Raw genomic sequence first — 15,198 nt, forward strand, 5'->3', positions numbered from 1 at the left:
AAATCAAATTGCCGGCAGATCAGGCTGGGTTTACCCAGTCTACTAAGATGTAACCCTGAATGTTATTAACAGTGTTCTAACCATATATATATGTGTATGTTTATATGTACAGTATGTTATTATATTTGTTCATCTTTGGGTGAATGCAGTATCCGAGATTCATTAAAGCTATACTCATCTTATATTTTGTGGTGATTTTGTGAAGTCATGGAAAGATCACGTCCACTGACTCCAACAAATGAGAGGAGGTAGAAGGCTGCCAGCCAGAAAACATAGATGTAAGATTTTAAATATGTGTACAAAATCTGGAAAAATACAAATCCCAGCACATTTGTAAAGCTTCAACGGTTTGCAATTTGGAGAATATAACATCATGTAAATATTGTTTCTTTCCAAGAAAACTTCTTACCTTTAATAAAAATGCTGATTATTCTTAATTATTCATTGATTATACTCAATAATCACTATGCTTACTTTGTAAATAAAATGATTGTGCAGAGATGATCAAGACCAAATAAACAAGAAATAGCCATGATGTAACACTCAATGTTCTTTACAATGTTGTAAAAAAGATTGCATGTGTATGTTTATACACAGATGTTGCATATTAACAGTTTCTACTACATGCAGACTTATTCAAGCTATACTCATCCTATATGTTTTATACATTTTTGTGAATTAATGAAAAGATAACGGTCACCGACCTTTTCCCCCTCTGGTATATTGTGAGTTTTTCAACAAGGAATCCATCAGTGCTACTGTAGTATTATAGGAAACACACTTTACATATTGAATGTAAAACAAAATATGACCTGACATGGCTCAATTAAAAACAATCATGAACTGAATTTGAAGGAATACTTCTAAAATCTATCTTTTGAGCTTAAGAAGCTTGAAAAGTTTAAAGTTTGTTCCAGCATAATCTACAGTGTTGTTGATCCATATGTTCAGAACAGCTGCAGACTTTGCAGAGTAACCTTTAAAGTCTACAAGAAGTCTACAAGAAGAACGATAAGTGATTACACATTGGATTTTCAAACTGTACCCAGTCTCACGCCAGTTCGTGAAATGGTCTCGTTATTTCATCTATTGATTCGTGTACACGAACACGTTTATGTCTTTTTTTTTCGCGGTGGTGAGCACGAATTTTAATCTAATGTATTTCAATGGAAAGCATGTTTCGTGATCACAGCACGACTATGGTAGCGCGTAGTTTGAAAAGCCGAAAATTCGCGCAGAGAGGTTGGTTGGGGTGGTGGATGGGTCAAACAACACAGGACTTTCATTTGTGTCCCGCGTGTGACGATTCATTTCCCCGTTGTTCTTTTCCTAAACGCAACCGTCCCGTTGTTGTCGCGCATCCCCCAGAGACCGTGGATAGTGTCCCGGCATGTGACGTGTCCTTTCCCAGTTCTTCTTTTCCTAAACCCAACCTCCGTATAGATGCTTCCCATTACGTGCTGAGCACCACGAGAAAAACTAGATGAACATGTCTGTGTACACGAATCAATGGATTCAAAATAACGTGACTATTTTACAAACTGTCATGAGTTTGAACAAGACAAGAACAAAATAGAGAAATGATAGGTATCCAGGGGTTGCCATACATACATACTGTTAAAAACAATCCTATCAGGATAATTTTGTGGTTGGTATCATATCATTTACTGGCTTGACCTCTGTGAGTTGATTCTGAAAGCAGTTACGAGCTTGGAAAACAAAGTGACACGAAGCAGGGTTTAGTTCACACTGTTCTTAAGGTTTATTGAGACACACAAGAATATATACATTTTCTAACAATCGCTCCATTCACTTAGATGAGTTTTTATTACGGTTATTTTAGCGCGTTTGTAACAATACATACATGCAAGCATGCAAGCACACACGCGGGCTTAAAAAAAAAACACAAAAATAGCACACACACACACACACACACACACACACACACACACACACACACACACACACACACACACACACACAAATATTAACCAAACAACACTCAATCAGTAACTACTCATTGACTAACCATTCGTTCCTCATTCATTCCTCAGTAACTATCTACATTTTTGTGTACCTTATTGTAAAGTGTTTACAATAAGGTACACTACAATAAGCCATCTTTCCATACCAGAGCAGGTCACATGAACTTAAACATCGAAAGCTTGGGCAACACTTAAATAAAAACTGTAAATTGCTGCCAGTGCAGTATGTAGAACACCATGCTGATTACTTGTTTAAGGACCTGGCAGGTTTATCCACCTGAGCGTAAAGACTCTCTGGCAGAGTCGTGCCTCTTGTCGTACTGGAATCCACAGATCCAGTGTGAGGCCCTACCAAGCAGTAGGTGGAGGTTGGAGAAAGACCTATAACTTCACTCTCAATCTGAGGTAAGGCTCTAGGTCTGACCTGGAAAATAAATCACATACAACGTTGAGCAAATTTTTTGTTTGCCATTTGTACTTTACTTTAAAGGGTAATTTCGTTTTTTTGTTCAACCTGTACAGTATTTTTCTATGTTTTTGTGTTAACAACAATTCCAGGTTGAAAAAAACAGTAGTTACCCTTTAATACATATTATTTTTTGATTAGCAGCAGCCCATACATTATACATCCTTCAAAAACTGTATCATTGACTACAAACTTAACAGGCCTGTTTTACACAACATTAGGACTGCAATTTATTTATTATGCATTAAATTGCTATAAAACAATTGTTTTTAGTTTTCTTTTCATCAAGAGCAGAGAAAGGTGTTTCACTGTGTTGAAAAAATCACAAGACAAAGCACAACACAGTGCAGATGAAACACTAGCACATAAAGAAAGCAACAACACCACTTTGACAGTACACACAGCATGTTGTATTTTCAAAAAAGAAATTGCAAAACTGCAAGACACAGGCAGACCATAGACTGTTAACATTAATGTAACTACATGCTAACGGCAGTAAAAGATGTCATCTTGGCTGCCAGTCACATTACTCCTGAAACATTTCGGTTATGTAGTATTTGGTTTAAAAGCCTTTATCTGCAATGTTTGACTGAAGAAAGTGCTGCTATATGCTATTAGTGTCCACTGCTAACTATAGTAGCTACATGCTAACGGCAGTAAGAGATGTCATCTTGGCTGCCAATGTTGTTAAATTCTCTCCAATTTCGGGTCGCATTACTGCTGAAACATGTCCGGTTGGTAGTACTTGGTTCAGTAGCCCTTATCTACGATTTTTGATGGAAAAAGTGTTGCTTCTTCCATTACAATCTAACGTTAGCATACTGATAACTATTAAGTAGCTGCATGCTAACGCAAGATAGCTGTAATCTTGGTGGCCAATGCTGGTAATTTCTCCCCAATTTCGGGTCACTTCACTGCTGGGACATGTCCGGTTGTGTAGTATTTGGTTATGAAGCCTTTATTTGTGATTTTTCACAGTGTTGGGCAAGTTACTTTTAAAAAGTAATTAGTTACAGTTACTAGTTACTTCTTCCAAAAAGTAACTAAATTAGTTATTAAGTTACAAATTATGAAAGTAACTACTTACTTCAGAAAGTAACTATTGCGTTACTTTCAAGTACATTTTTAAATGCTCAAATGTGACCCCACCTCCACCTACCCCTCTTTAATGGAACTTAAAATACATGTGCATGTTCAATTATTTATGATAAATCTGAATATTATAATGAAATGGAACCTTATTAACAGAAACAATGTACACAAATCTAAACTATTTTAATGTTGCTGTGGGACAAAGGAAGACTAGCCTCCAATCAAATGCCATGTAGGCTATGTTTATATAGTGGATCGATACAAATAACACAACACCTCAACAGGCCACAACTGGGCAAAATTAAATTATGCTTAAAAAATAAATAACAAATATATACACTCAACAACTTAAGTGGCCTGATGTTTATACTTGTGCGCTGGTGTGTGCGTCGAGCCGGCATGTGTGTGTGTGTGTGTGTGTGTGTGTGTGTGTGGGGAGTAGGTGATAGAGCGAGGGAGAAGTGAGAGAGTGACGGCGATTAGCTTTCGAGCGAGTACCGACTCTAGAGTCATATAGTGAGAGAAACAAAGTGTCTCCCCTGTTCTTTCTGACCACGGTGGAAAATCTGTAGCAGGAAAATTAGCCCTCTCCTTGATTTCATAACGCCATACCTCTCATACAGAGGGTGCAGCAGCCATGGGCAGTATGAGAAAGAAAGTGTTTTTGAACATTAAAGCATGTAAACGTGTTCTAGTACAAACACAAAATACAAGTGTCAACCAGAAAATGCTATATAAAAGTTTCCCTTTAAGTGAACTTGCCAGACCAGACCTCAGCAGCAGGTTTGGACAGATGGATTGTTGATCATCTGGATGTTTACCAGGTCCAAAGCATTAAATGTAAGCACAAGCAAGCAGCACAACCAGTGGTGTGTGCATGAGGCAGGTAGGAGCAAGCAGCAGGAGCTGGAACAGCTGATGATGCAGAAGTTGGTGTAGTGAGGAGTCACAGGTCACATGCAGAATATAGATCAATAGTCAATAGAATCATGTGAGGCTCCAGTTTTTGATTTTAATAACATTTTCAAATGTTTCCACTTTTCTCAAATCCGTTCTCAATCATTGAAATTGTGTTCCTCACTGTGTCAGGCAAATTTGGCAGAGTGATGACGCTTACCTGAGGAACTTCATATACTGTATTCTCCCTGCTTTCTGTTTCATCTGCAGGTCAGTCATAAAAAAACATGTTCATTTGCTTAAATTTACATTACATTTTTTACTTTTTTCTTTATCTTTTCTGCGACTTAACTGCATAACATTTACATAACTTAAGCTGCAGCTACATTGGTTTCAGATTTTGTGTCTACATTTCTCCATCTTCACACAGCAGCCCACTTTAAAGATTCTATGTGTAGGTTTTGATATGTTGTGAGGTTGTGTTATGAAGTAAAATGGGCTTTGGAAAACAGCAATGCTTGCATGGATCTGACCAGGGGATGCTAATAATGAATGGACTAAAGCATGAAGAATTCACAATGATGAGATCTTCTCTTTTGTCTACTGTAAATGCTGGTAATAGAATGATCTGAAAGATGCAATAAATGCATACAAATCTACATATAGAGGCTTTAAGTTAAATAGACCTATTGCACAACATTGGCTACGGTAATACTGTATGAAGAGTTGCCTAATAACACAAGAAGGGTTTATGGGTATGGCTGATGATGAACTTTGCTAGAACACTCAATTCCTATGTACAATAAACATATATATCTTTGTTAATTAAAATGCACACTTGTACTTACTCTTTTCTCTCTTTCGAAAATATCGAACTGCTGCAACAATTAAGATGCAAATGAAAACTATGCCGATAACACCAAGCACAAGGGCAGTAACAATGATTGTGGGTTCAGACTCTGTAAAGAAAAACAAAAGCCAGATTAGAAAAGTATGCCTGGTAATGCAACATGATTGAGAGTGTGTCACTGTAGCATCACATCTTTCAGGCCTGTGCTTTTTACATAATGAAGTTTTAATTATACACATTTCAGACAGGCCTGTAGTAAGACATCATTTAATTTGTTCAGTTAAACCCTAATGGGTGGAACTATATTGACACAATTTCAAACAAAAACTGCTAATCTTCCAAAGGTCACTGATTGATCAATTTTAAACACCACCTGTCTCTTAGTTTTATAGCACCAACCTGGTAGAGGTTCATAAGGATAGCTAGTTCTACCATTTATTTTATTTTATTTCTAGTTCAGCTTTATAACCTACTTCATACTGACACTTGATGCTAGCCGATAGATAAGGCTTATCATTGTTGTTTTTTCCTTTTGTCCTATCCTATGTTTTCTATTTAACAAAAAAAGATTTAAAAGTCAGAACAGTTGTCACTGTCCTGTCCAAGGCAATGCTGTTAACAGCAGATTACAGTAAACAATGTCATTTTAAGATGAGGATAAAAAAATTATTTTATGATTTTAAAAGCATAAAATGTATTGTTTAACTCAATAAATGAGGTCATTTCTGCCACCAGAGAAACTCTTCCTTGAGAAATGCTAAAATCCTACAGCCTACACACCTCTAAAACACAATGAAATATACATGGATTTAACCATATTTGTAACAAACCTAATTAATTTATCATACCACGGGATAAATCAGAACTGATTTATTTTATTATTATTTTTATGGACATATAACTGTTTAGTTTAAAATAATAATAATAATAATAATAATAATAATATATAAATATATACATATATATATATATATATATATATATATATATATATATATATATATTCTAACTCCAGTCTGTGCATTATTATCAGCTGTTTATAGTTTTGTCATTCAGTCTTACCAGCAAGTCGTGGGCAGAAATGTTTAATTATTTTGATGTCCTTGGTCCAGCTGACCTGGTTGCTATGGTTACAGATGATGGAGCCAGTGGACAGGTAGACATGGAGATCAACAGCAGAGGGTGTGCCCTGTGATCTCTCTCCTCCCTCCTGACTGCAGGTGTGGTTGAGACATCTAAAGGTGCTGTTAATGTGAGAGTCCTGTGCTCTGCAGCTCACTGTCAGGTTACACCAGTCTGAGCTGCTAGACACAGAGTCCACTGACAGTTTAACTGGAGACACTGGATCTGAGGGGGGAGAGGCAGGTGGAGAGGTTTTAGAAACATGGCAGCAGAAACTCTCCATCAGTGTCTGATTGTTAATAAACTCACCTTGAACTGTGATCTTATATCCAGTTATTTGTTTATCTGTATCCCCAGACACTACTACAGTATAAACTCCACTGTCTGCCTCTTGTAGATTCTTCAATTTCACAGAGTATTTCTCAAGAAACTCAACCCTTCCAGAGTAATCATCAGAGACTTTTGGTTCTTTACCAGGTAAAAATCGTACAAAATTAAGTGTTTCATTGAATTTCCAGATAACAGAGTCTTCTTCACGAACATCAGCTATTGTGGCATTCAGAACGACATCCTCTCCCTTCTGCACAAACACAGGAGTCACAGCACTGGGCTCTGTAAAACGGTAGACACACAATCAAAATCACACACAGTAAATTGTTCTTTGGTCAATACTAAATATTACTGGGTTATTACTATATTTCTTACATGTTGGATCATTAGTTCAACATTATGAATTAACTTCAGCGTTAGCAAATCTCTAAGTCTCTAAAGATGCCTTGTATCCGGTATGTCTCTTGACTCAGCTTGCCTCAGTATAGAAGATTTGGCTAAAGTAAGCCCACTGAGATTAAGATGTTACTCAAAGTCTTGATTTTTACTTTTTACATGAAAAAGTCTTTCCCTTCTGCCTCTTCTGAAAATTAGGGAACTTTTTTCACCTTGTCCTCTTTTTCTCTCCCCTCTTACCCACATTATTGTTCCCCAGCTTGTACAGAGGAAACAGACAGACTATTAGACAGTCAGTGGCTATAACCACAGAATGAGGTTGTTACACTACGGGAGGAGTAAAGTTTGCACATGCATCTTGAAGTTTTTGAAGGTTTTTTTGTTAATGTTCCACTGATGTTATCTACTGTAAAGTTGAACATGTATTAAAATGTAAAGCTGAAATTTAAAAAAACAACTAGAACAGAATTAAAGAGTGCGTACCTCCACCAAAGACACACAATCCTATAATGTGTTACTTAAATAACACAAAGTGTTTACAGTATATCTAAATATGCGTCTGGATCCACATCTACATCAGAATGCAGATAAAACTGAAATACAGAAATAAAATTGTTGACTGGCTGATAACTGTTTGAGAGATTTATCATTCTGTCTCAGCATAGAGATTAGGGCCTTGTACAAGAATGAATTTCAAATAATTGACAATGAGCATATAACAGAGAATTGTACCAGGATTTGTATACATTTCTCAATACTAAATAATTCAAAAATGAGTTCCAATAAAACATTACATTTCTTACCTAACAGTGCTGAAATAGTGCTACAGCAACTTTGATAACTTTGACTTTGAAAACTGACTAAGTCAATCAACCACGGGGAATTTAAATAAAATAGTTCTTACCTTGTGCTTCACATGAATGCAGCAGAGAAACAGCGCAGAGAAGTACGACAAGCTCCATTTTGCAAAATGTGCCATATGAGGAAGTGGTAAGGCTATTTATGGACTGAGCTCAGCATGCATCTTCTCAGACATGTCTCTGGACAATCTACTGAGAAGAGTTTCAACTGGAACTGTTTCTACAAAAGAAATAGTCCCATTTCATCAATTATCCAATTTAACTTATTACTCTACTATTTGAGCAACTCAAATGAAACCAGTATATATAGAGCATGGTGTGTACTGTACTGCAGTATGACTTGTGCCTTAGATCCCATCAAGCTTTTTTTCTACATCAGTTGATACCCATCCTGTGAATGGAAGCATCCAGTTGTGTGCCACACAAACCCACTTTGTTCTGACATGACAGTGAAAATTGTACTGAAGCTAAGGGACTGTTCGTTATTTAATTAAGGGGCCACCAGAGGAGTTTTGTGGCCTCTAATCTAAAAAGACATGACCCTTCCCTCGTCAGTAATAATTTCCCTATGACCCTCCAAAATAATTTGAAAAAGATGAATGACCCTCCCCTCACGTGCAAGTTTGCACTTAACAAAGAAGTACAGATACCATTTGATTTTTACAGCCATGATGTACAGGGGTTAACCTCTGCATTCTCATTTTACACATCCCACTCCTCTGTTATGGTGTGGTGGCCATTTCAGTAGATTTACTCACTAACATTGTTGTGGAAACACAATAAGCATGGAAACTAAATGCACACTTCATGCATTACTGCATTACTTCAGATACTAAGTTACTCATCTAGTAAACTAGTATTCATATGAAATAAAACAATAAAACATTGAGACCATTCAGCAAAGGACGCTGGGATATAACCAATTCAACACTGGTTGCTATGGACTTGTCACTAGGCTTTGTCATTGTATATTTTAGCACATAGGTAAAGCTGCCGAAACTGAACATTATATTCCAAAACACATATGTTTATTTTTAAAGTTTTTAAGTTACATTGTAACAATTTAACAATTCGCCCTTATGAAATCCAATCGCGGCACGGCTGTTTTGGAACGCAATAGACAGACGCTTAAATTCAACTAAAATGTAACAGTGAACAATCAGTGTTGGACCTACAGTCTGTTGAGATGCCTCTCCAAACTCACCATAAAACGTTAAGACACGTTGAGAAAAAAGATCCCTATTTTGCCGTAATCCACAAAAAAAAGTAATCCACAGCGATCAGTAGATCCACAAAAAGGTAAATGACACGGTGTATCCAGCAAGGCGTCACATTCACCAGCCAGCTCCAAACAGGTGAACGAGGCCTCTCCACTTCACCGTTTAAACAAAGTGGAATAAACGTATAAAAGTCCAAATCTACGCAAAACCTGCAATCAATTAGTAAGCTGACATCACATGTATATAGATGGCATTTAGGAAACCTTTATTGCAAGGTTGGCACGGTAAGATGTCCAGACTAGTGCAACAGTAACTTTCGTTTTTTGCGTCCTGCTGCTCCCATCGTCAGCCAGGTAATATTTTTTTACTAAAGCAGTATATGAAATCAGATGTATTACCTATCACCATTTAGTTGTTTTGTGTTATTTAAGATATTTATTTAATATCTGGTCATGCCAGATGTAATTATTCCACTAATTTTTTAAACAATGCAATTACCCGTTTGAGCCACCAGGGGACAGCGCTCCTCCTGCCCTCCCAGCAAACTCCGCGTATGCGGTCAGACCATCTGCTAGGGGGCCGAGACTGAGAGCTACATGGATAAATATGCACAAAGCAAGCAAATATGCAACAAGCCACTTTGAAATTTTGCTCTTTTCATGAATAAAAAAGTTGGGTGACCCCCCCACCCAGACTAAAAAATGTTGGATGACCCTTCCCTCAGAAAAAAATAAAAAGACATGACCCTCCCCTATTTTCCTCCGGTGGTCCATTCCATAAATACCGAACGGTCCCTAAGCAGTTTGAACTCACTGATATAATGCCATTTATTTTGTAAGTGTTAGTAGGCTCAGTGAAACTGAGTCCAGCGCGAGAGAGACCCGACTCAGAGGAGGAGAGGTTAGTGAGGCCAGCGTCTCCACGGCAGGTGACAGTGCGCACGGATCCGCTGCGCCACGCATGGATGAAATAATTAAATAGTAAATAGGGCTACAGTAACAGAAATATGTGCAGAATTAAGACAGTCAAGACGGCCCAGTGTTTGGTGGACCGGGTACACCTTGTTCACTTAATAGTCTACAAATCATCACCTGAGTTTGCCCACCCGACACAGCGTTTGTTCCTGGGGAGATGGATCCGTGCGTCCCGCCTCCTGTGCGCCATGGATTTCTTAGCCTCAGCGACTACTAACTATAAAGATACTATTTGCCTGCTCCCAGCATTAGCACAACACTTTGCGATGGTTAGCTTGTTACCTGTGACGATATATGCTAATGTAACATCTCTTTCACATTAGCGTGTGAGTGACTGACCTATTTGGATGTGTTTTGAGACGCCTGATGAAGTCCGACGTTGTTGATCCGACATCATTGATCTTGGTGCCACACACCTTGCATGTAGCTGTTGGCTTACTGCCACTGTTTACCAAGTTATTGAAAGCAAAACTAATGACAAAAGGCACAACTCCAGGAGGACTTGGTGTCGCCATCGGCAATGCATTTTTTGATATGTGCGCGCACATAGGCGCATGCGTTACGTTGCACATTATGGCAAAGGGCAGGGGACATACAGCTCGTCATACGTTTCCCCGTATATGCGCCAATAAAAGAAAATAGAAATACATTAATACATTTAGATTTAAAAAGCAATGATTATATGAAAACAGGTTGTTGACGAAGCTCGAGTCCGAGTCAAGTCTGAAGTCTTTTGGGTCGAGTTGCAAGTCAAGTCTGAAGTATTTTGGGTCGAGTCCGAGTCAAGTCTGAAGTCAGCTGTTAGTGCGACTTAAGTGCGACTCGAGTCCGAGTCTTAGACTCGAGTCCCCATCTCTGGCGGATCTGGCATGTGCACTTGCATCACTCAAATGTAGAACGTAGCTGCAGTTAGGCAGTGTGTTATGCTTTCAACCCAGTGTAAAACATGAGTCATCCCAGCAGATGTATAACAATGACAAACTTGAAGTTGACCATACAGTAGTCCATAGTCTTCCATATTTCCTTTCTGCATCATCTGGTGCTACTTGGGGATAGATATCTTTCAAAAGTTAAAACAGTCTAAAAAGACAGAGTTGTTTTGATGTTTGATTCATTTCCTATTGACATTGCACTTGGCTGTCTCCTGCGTGTTGCTCTCTATGACACGCTCCCTTCTCAACCATTTCATCTGTTCACACATTGCTGATGCGAACACTGAGAGGAGTGTCTCTGACACGGCCACGTTCCTCCCCTCTCTCCCTGTAACTCTGCTCCAGACGGATCTTCTCTGGATCGGACCCCTCAAACACAGCACCCCCGTTGCTCTGGTACCCATGCTCACTCAAATGTAAAACGTAGCTGCAGTTAGGCACTGTGTTATGCTGTCAAACCAGACCGGACCCCCACTGATTCTTAACCCCCCCCATCCCTAGTCACTACAATTTGGATTAATCTTCATCCTGGACTATACATCTGCACATTGCACATACTATATATTTTGCACATTCTGCACTCAACCCATTCAGCCTCTTTTTTTGTTTTTTTCTGTATTTATTGTTTATTTCATATTAATGTTCAATATGTTTGTTTATGTATGCACAAACCACCAAGGCAAATTCCCCGTAAGTGTTAGTTGCTTGACAATAAACCTGTTTCTGATTCTAATCGTGTGTTCCAGGTCCAGAGAGTGTCTCTGCTGGTCTCTCTGTGTGCCTGCTGAAGACAGCCGTGTTGTCCGTCTGTCTGATCATCATGGTGGCTGCTGTTATCACTGTTCACCTCATGGAGAAGTTCAAGAAGCATGAATAAAAACTTAAAGTTAAAGGTACACTGTGCAGCTTTTGGACCACTAATAGCACCTGAAGTAGGAGTAAACAGTAAATCAGTAGTAGGCTATAGGGCCTACACTGTGTTTGCTAAGTGCTTTGGGGTCCTTCTGTAAGTATTTTGAGGTACAATGGCTCTGGAGAAAGCTTCAAGCAGCAAAACCACAGGCCAAGCAATCAGCCGCGCAATGTGTTTATCGGTGTTTAAAGCCCCCAACGTCTCCTTCCAGGCAGCACTACGATTAGGCAATGGTTATGGTTAGGGTTTGGGTTAAAGGGGTGATTGAATGATTATATAGGGTATTTTACACTGTTCCTTAAGGTCTCCTAATAGGGTATGTAACATTAGTTGGGCTGAAAATTGCCCGAATGCTATTTTATTAGGCCCTTAACTACCCTGTGAATATGGCTCTATTTGGAACAAGAGCTTTTCTTCCAAATATGGTATGCTCATGAATATTTAGATGAGCTGCGCGCTGATTGGTTTGAGCGAACCAGATAGAAACACATTGGAGACGAGACAGCAGGTCTCATATTTCAGACACTGCAAAGTTATACATTGTTTGTCGGGCTATTTCGTTATTAAATTCACTTCTGAGACTTTTTTAAGTGAGAAATCAACTATATAAAGCTCAAATATGGGCCGTTTTACGAAAATTGATGGTTAATTGCAAATTTGGTAAGACGTGTTGGACTTTAGCTAGTAGCTCCACACAGTCTGACGAGAAAGCGGCAACCTCCATACCCAGTGAAAGTCACCGTTTCCCTGGGTACTGGACTACTAGAATACTCGGGGCTTCGAGGAGCTCCATGGAGCTCCATGGAGCTGGCTGGCTGCCAGCATAACTAGAGTAGCTATATTTACAGTTTGAATTTCGTCACGTCATTTATATAACATCTACCCCAAGGTCTTATAAAGCTAACAATGGTGTCCGATTTCAATTTAATGCATTTTTGTGAACATTAGGGGTTTCGTTAGCTGCGACTGTCTCTTCAATCCTATGTGTACAGATCACGGCTAGTTAGCTTCATTTTCGGCGTAATTAGAGTATATTTACAGTTTGAATTTTGTCACGCCACTTATATAACATTTACCCAAAGATCTTATAAAGCTAACAATGGTGTCAGATTTCAATTTAATGAATTTGAAGTCAACGGTCGCAGCGCTGCCTGGAAGGAGACGTTGGGGGCTTAAAACACCATTGAGCGCGCACTGTACTAGTATGTGTATTATAGTATAATATAGCAAATATAGTATTTGTGTATATATATTTTTTTTTTTTTTATCGCGAGATTAACGTTCTTTTTGGCCTAACAAAATTGTAGTTTTTTTCACATGCTGTTGCAACAATTAGTAACGTTAGAAAAACTACAACACCACACCAGATCTAGCTAGACCGGAAACAAAACACAGGTACGCTGCATACACTTGTTTAGGCTTGCGAGCCGGCCAAAAAGTAGTACATACCTGCAAACTAGTCGCTTTTCGGCGAAAATCGCCGTTTTGAATGGGGTCCGAGACCCGGTGCTAATACGGTACCGGTGCCTTAACGACCGCTATCTACCGGACCAAATAGCAACGCAGATTTCGGTGCCTTATTTAGGTGCCACTTAAATGCCTGCGCTTCTCTCTGATGCTCCAAAAACGGACGTTAGAGGGAACTGAAACATCTCCGCACGGGACGCTCTAGTCAACACTCATCTTAGCAGCAGCTAACGTTAGTCTACCTTTAGCTAGCAGCTGTAGTAAACACGGTTAAAATGCTGACAGCTAAATGGTGTTAAGTGTGACTGAGGATTCTAACACCAGACTGTAGCTGCCGTTGTCTGAAAAACACAGACTCACCAGCCTCGCCTCGCCAGCCTCGTGGTGCGTTCAAAGTTGTTGTAAATACCCTTTTCTTATCCAGTGGTTGTTTTCACCGTTTTTTTCGTATATATATATATATATATATATATATATATATATATATATATATATTTCGGTTCAGGCACCGTTTTAAAAGTATCATATCATGTTGTTTAAGAGTATTAAAATGAGAAAAAATAATGGACAAAAACAAATCAAGGGACATTTAGAATAGATAAAAATGTGCGATTAATTGCGATTAACTAATTTAATTTAATAATTTATACATATATATATGGTTGAATAATTGAAGAAATTAACCAACAAATGCAAAGGCCAGAAAACATAAATGTAAGATTTAAAATATGTGTACAAACTCTGGGGAAAAATAGATTAAACACATTTGTAAAGCTTTAAATATACTTAATGCAGTTTGACTTCATGTACATATTTTTTCTTTCCAAGATAACTCCACAGGGCACCTTTATAGAAATGCTGATGATTCTTGATTATCCATTGATTATACCCAATAATCACTGTGCTGACTTTGTAAATAAAATGATTCTACAGAGATGTTATAATACAACAACAGAACTGTTATTTGTACAATCAAGACCAACAACACACAAAAATAGCCTTGATGGAACTCTGAATGTGGTCATGTTCACAATGTTCTAAAAAAGATTGCATACATGTATGTTTAAAGTATGTACAGTATGTTATTATATTTGTTTCTTAGGGTGGAAGCAGTTGCTGCTACATGCACCATTATTGGAGACGTATTAAAGCTCTATTCTCATCTAATATTTGTTCGTGATTTTGTAAATTAATAAAAAGATCATGTGTCACTGATTTTCCCCTCTGGTATATTGTGAGTTTTTCTGCAATGAATCCATCAGTGCTACTGTATTTGTATAGAAACACACTTGTGTCAAGTGTGTTTCTATACAAATACAGTGTGTCACTGAATGTAAAACTAAATATAATTAATGACATAGCTCAATGAAAAACTTCATGAAATTGTATTCATATTGTGGGGGGAATCTGCTCTAACAGTTTTTTCCAATTGCTAAAACAATTTTGCAAACTAGGCTGGTTTTATCAAAATATTTAACACAATTCACAAAACCACACACACAAACTGCAAAATACCTCATATATCCTGCAAAATGAAGCACTGCAACCAAAACTACATATAGCATTCTCAAAATCAAACTTTTGCACCAAATGGCACACACTTCATTCATATAACCAGAATTTTGTCTAACCAACTACACACTGTTGGGCATAATGAAAAGCACTCTCATATTTAGTATGCTTTGCCATTATAC

General features: G+C 38.1%; 2 protein-coding genes across 2 annotated transcripts; both read right to left on the bottom strand.

Annotated features, from left to right (window-relative positions):
• LOC116048863 overlaps positions 1-15,198 on the bottom strand; it is a 110,487-nt gene that overhangs the window by 28,645 nt on the left and 66,644 nt on the right.
• LOC116048862 lies at positions 1,742-6,901 on the bottom strand. 2 transcript variants are annotated; one of them, XM_031298142.2, is made up of 4 exons: positions 6,353-6,901; positions 5,289-5,399; positions 4,661-4,704; positions 1,742-2,409 (listed from the first exon to the last, which is right to left on the bottom strand). In XM_031298142.2, exons 1-4 carry the CDS (start codon positions 6,693-6,695, stop codon positions 2,230-2,232), a joined length of 678 nt encoding a protein of 225 aa, XP_031154002.2. In that variant the 5' UTR covers positions 6,696-6,901; the 3' UTR covers positions 1,742-2,229. The 2 variants fall into 2 exon arrangements, with proteins under 2 accessions (XP_031154002.2, XP_031154004.2); XM_031298144.2 differs by lacking the exon at positions 1,742-2,409 and adding an exon at positions 4,190-4,458.

The sequence above is a fragment of the Sander lucioperca genome, chromosome 9 (assembly GCF_008315115.2).
Source record: "Sander lucioperca isolate FBNREF2018 chromosome 9, SLUC_FBN_1.2, whole genome shotgun sequence".
Lineage (NCBI taxonomy): Eukaryota > Metazoa > Chordata > Actinopteri > Perciformes > Percidae > Sander > Sander lucioperca.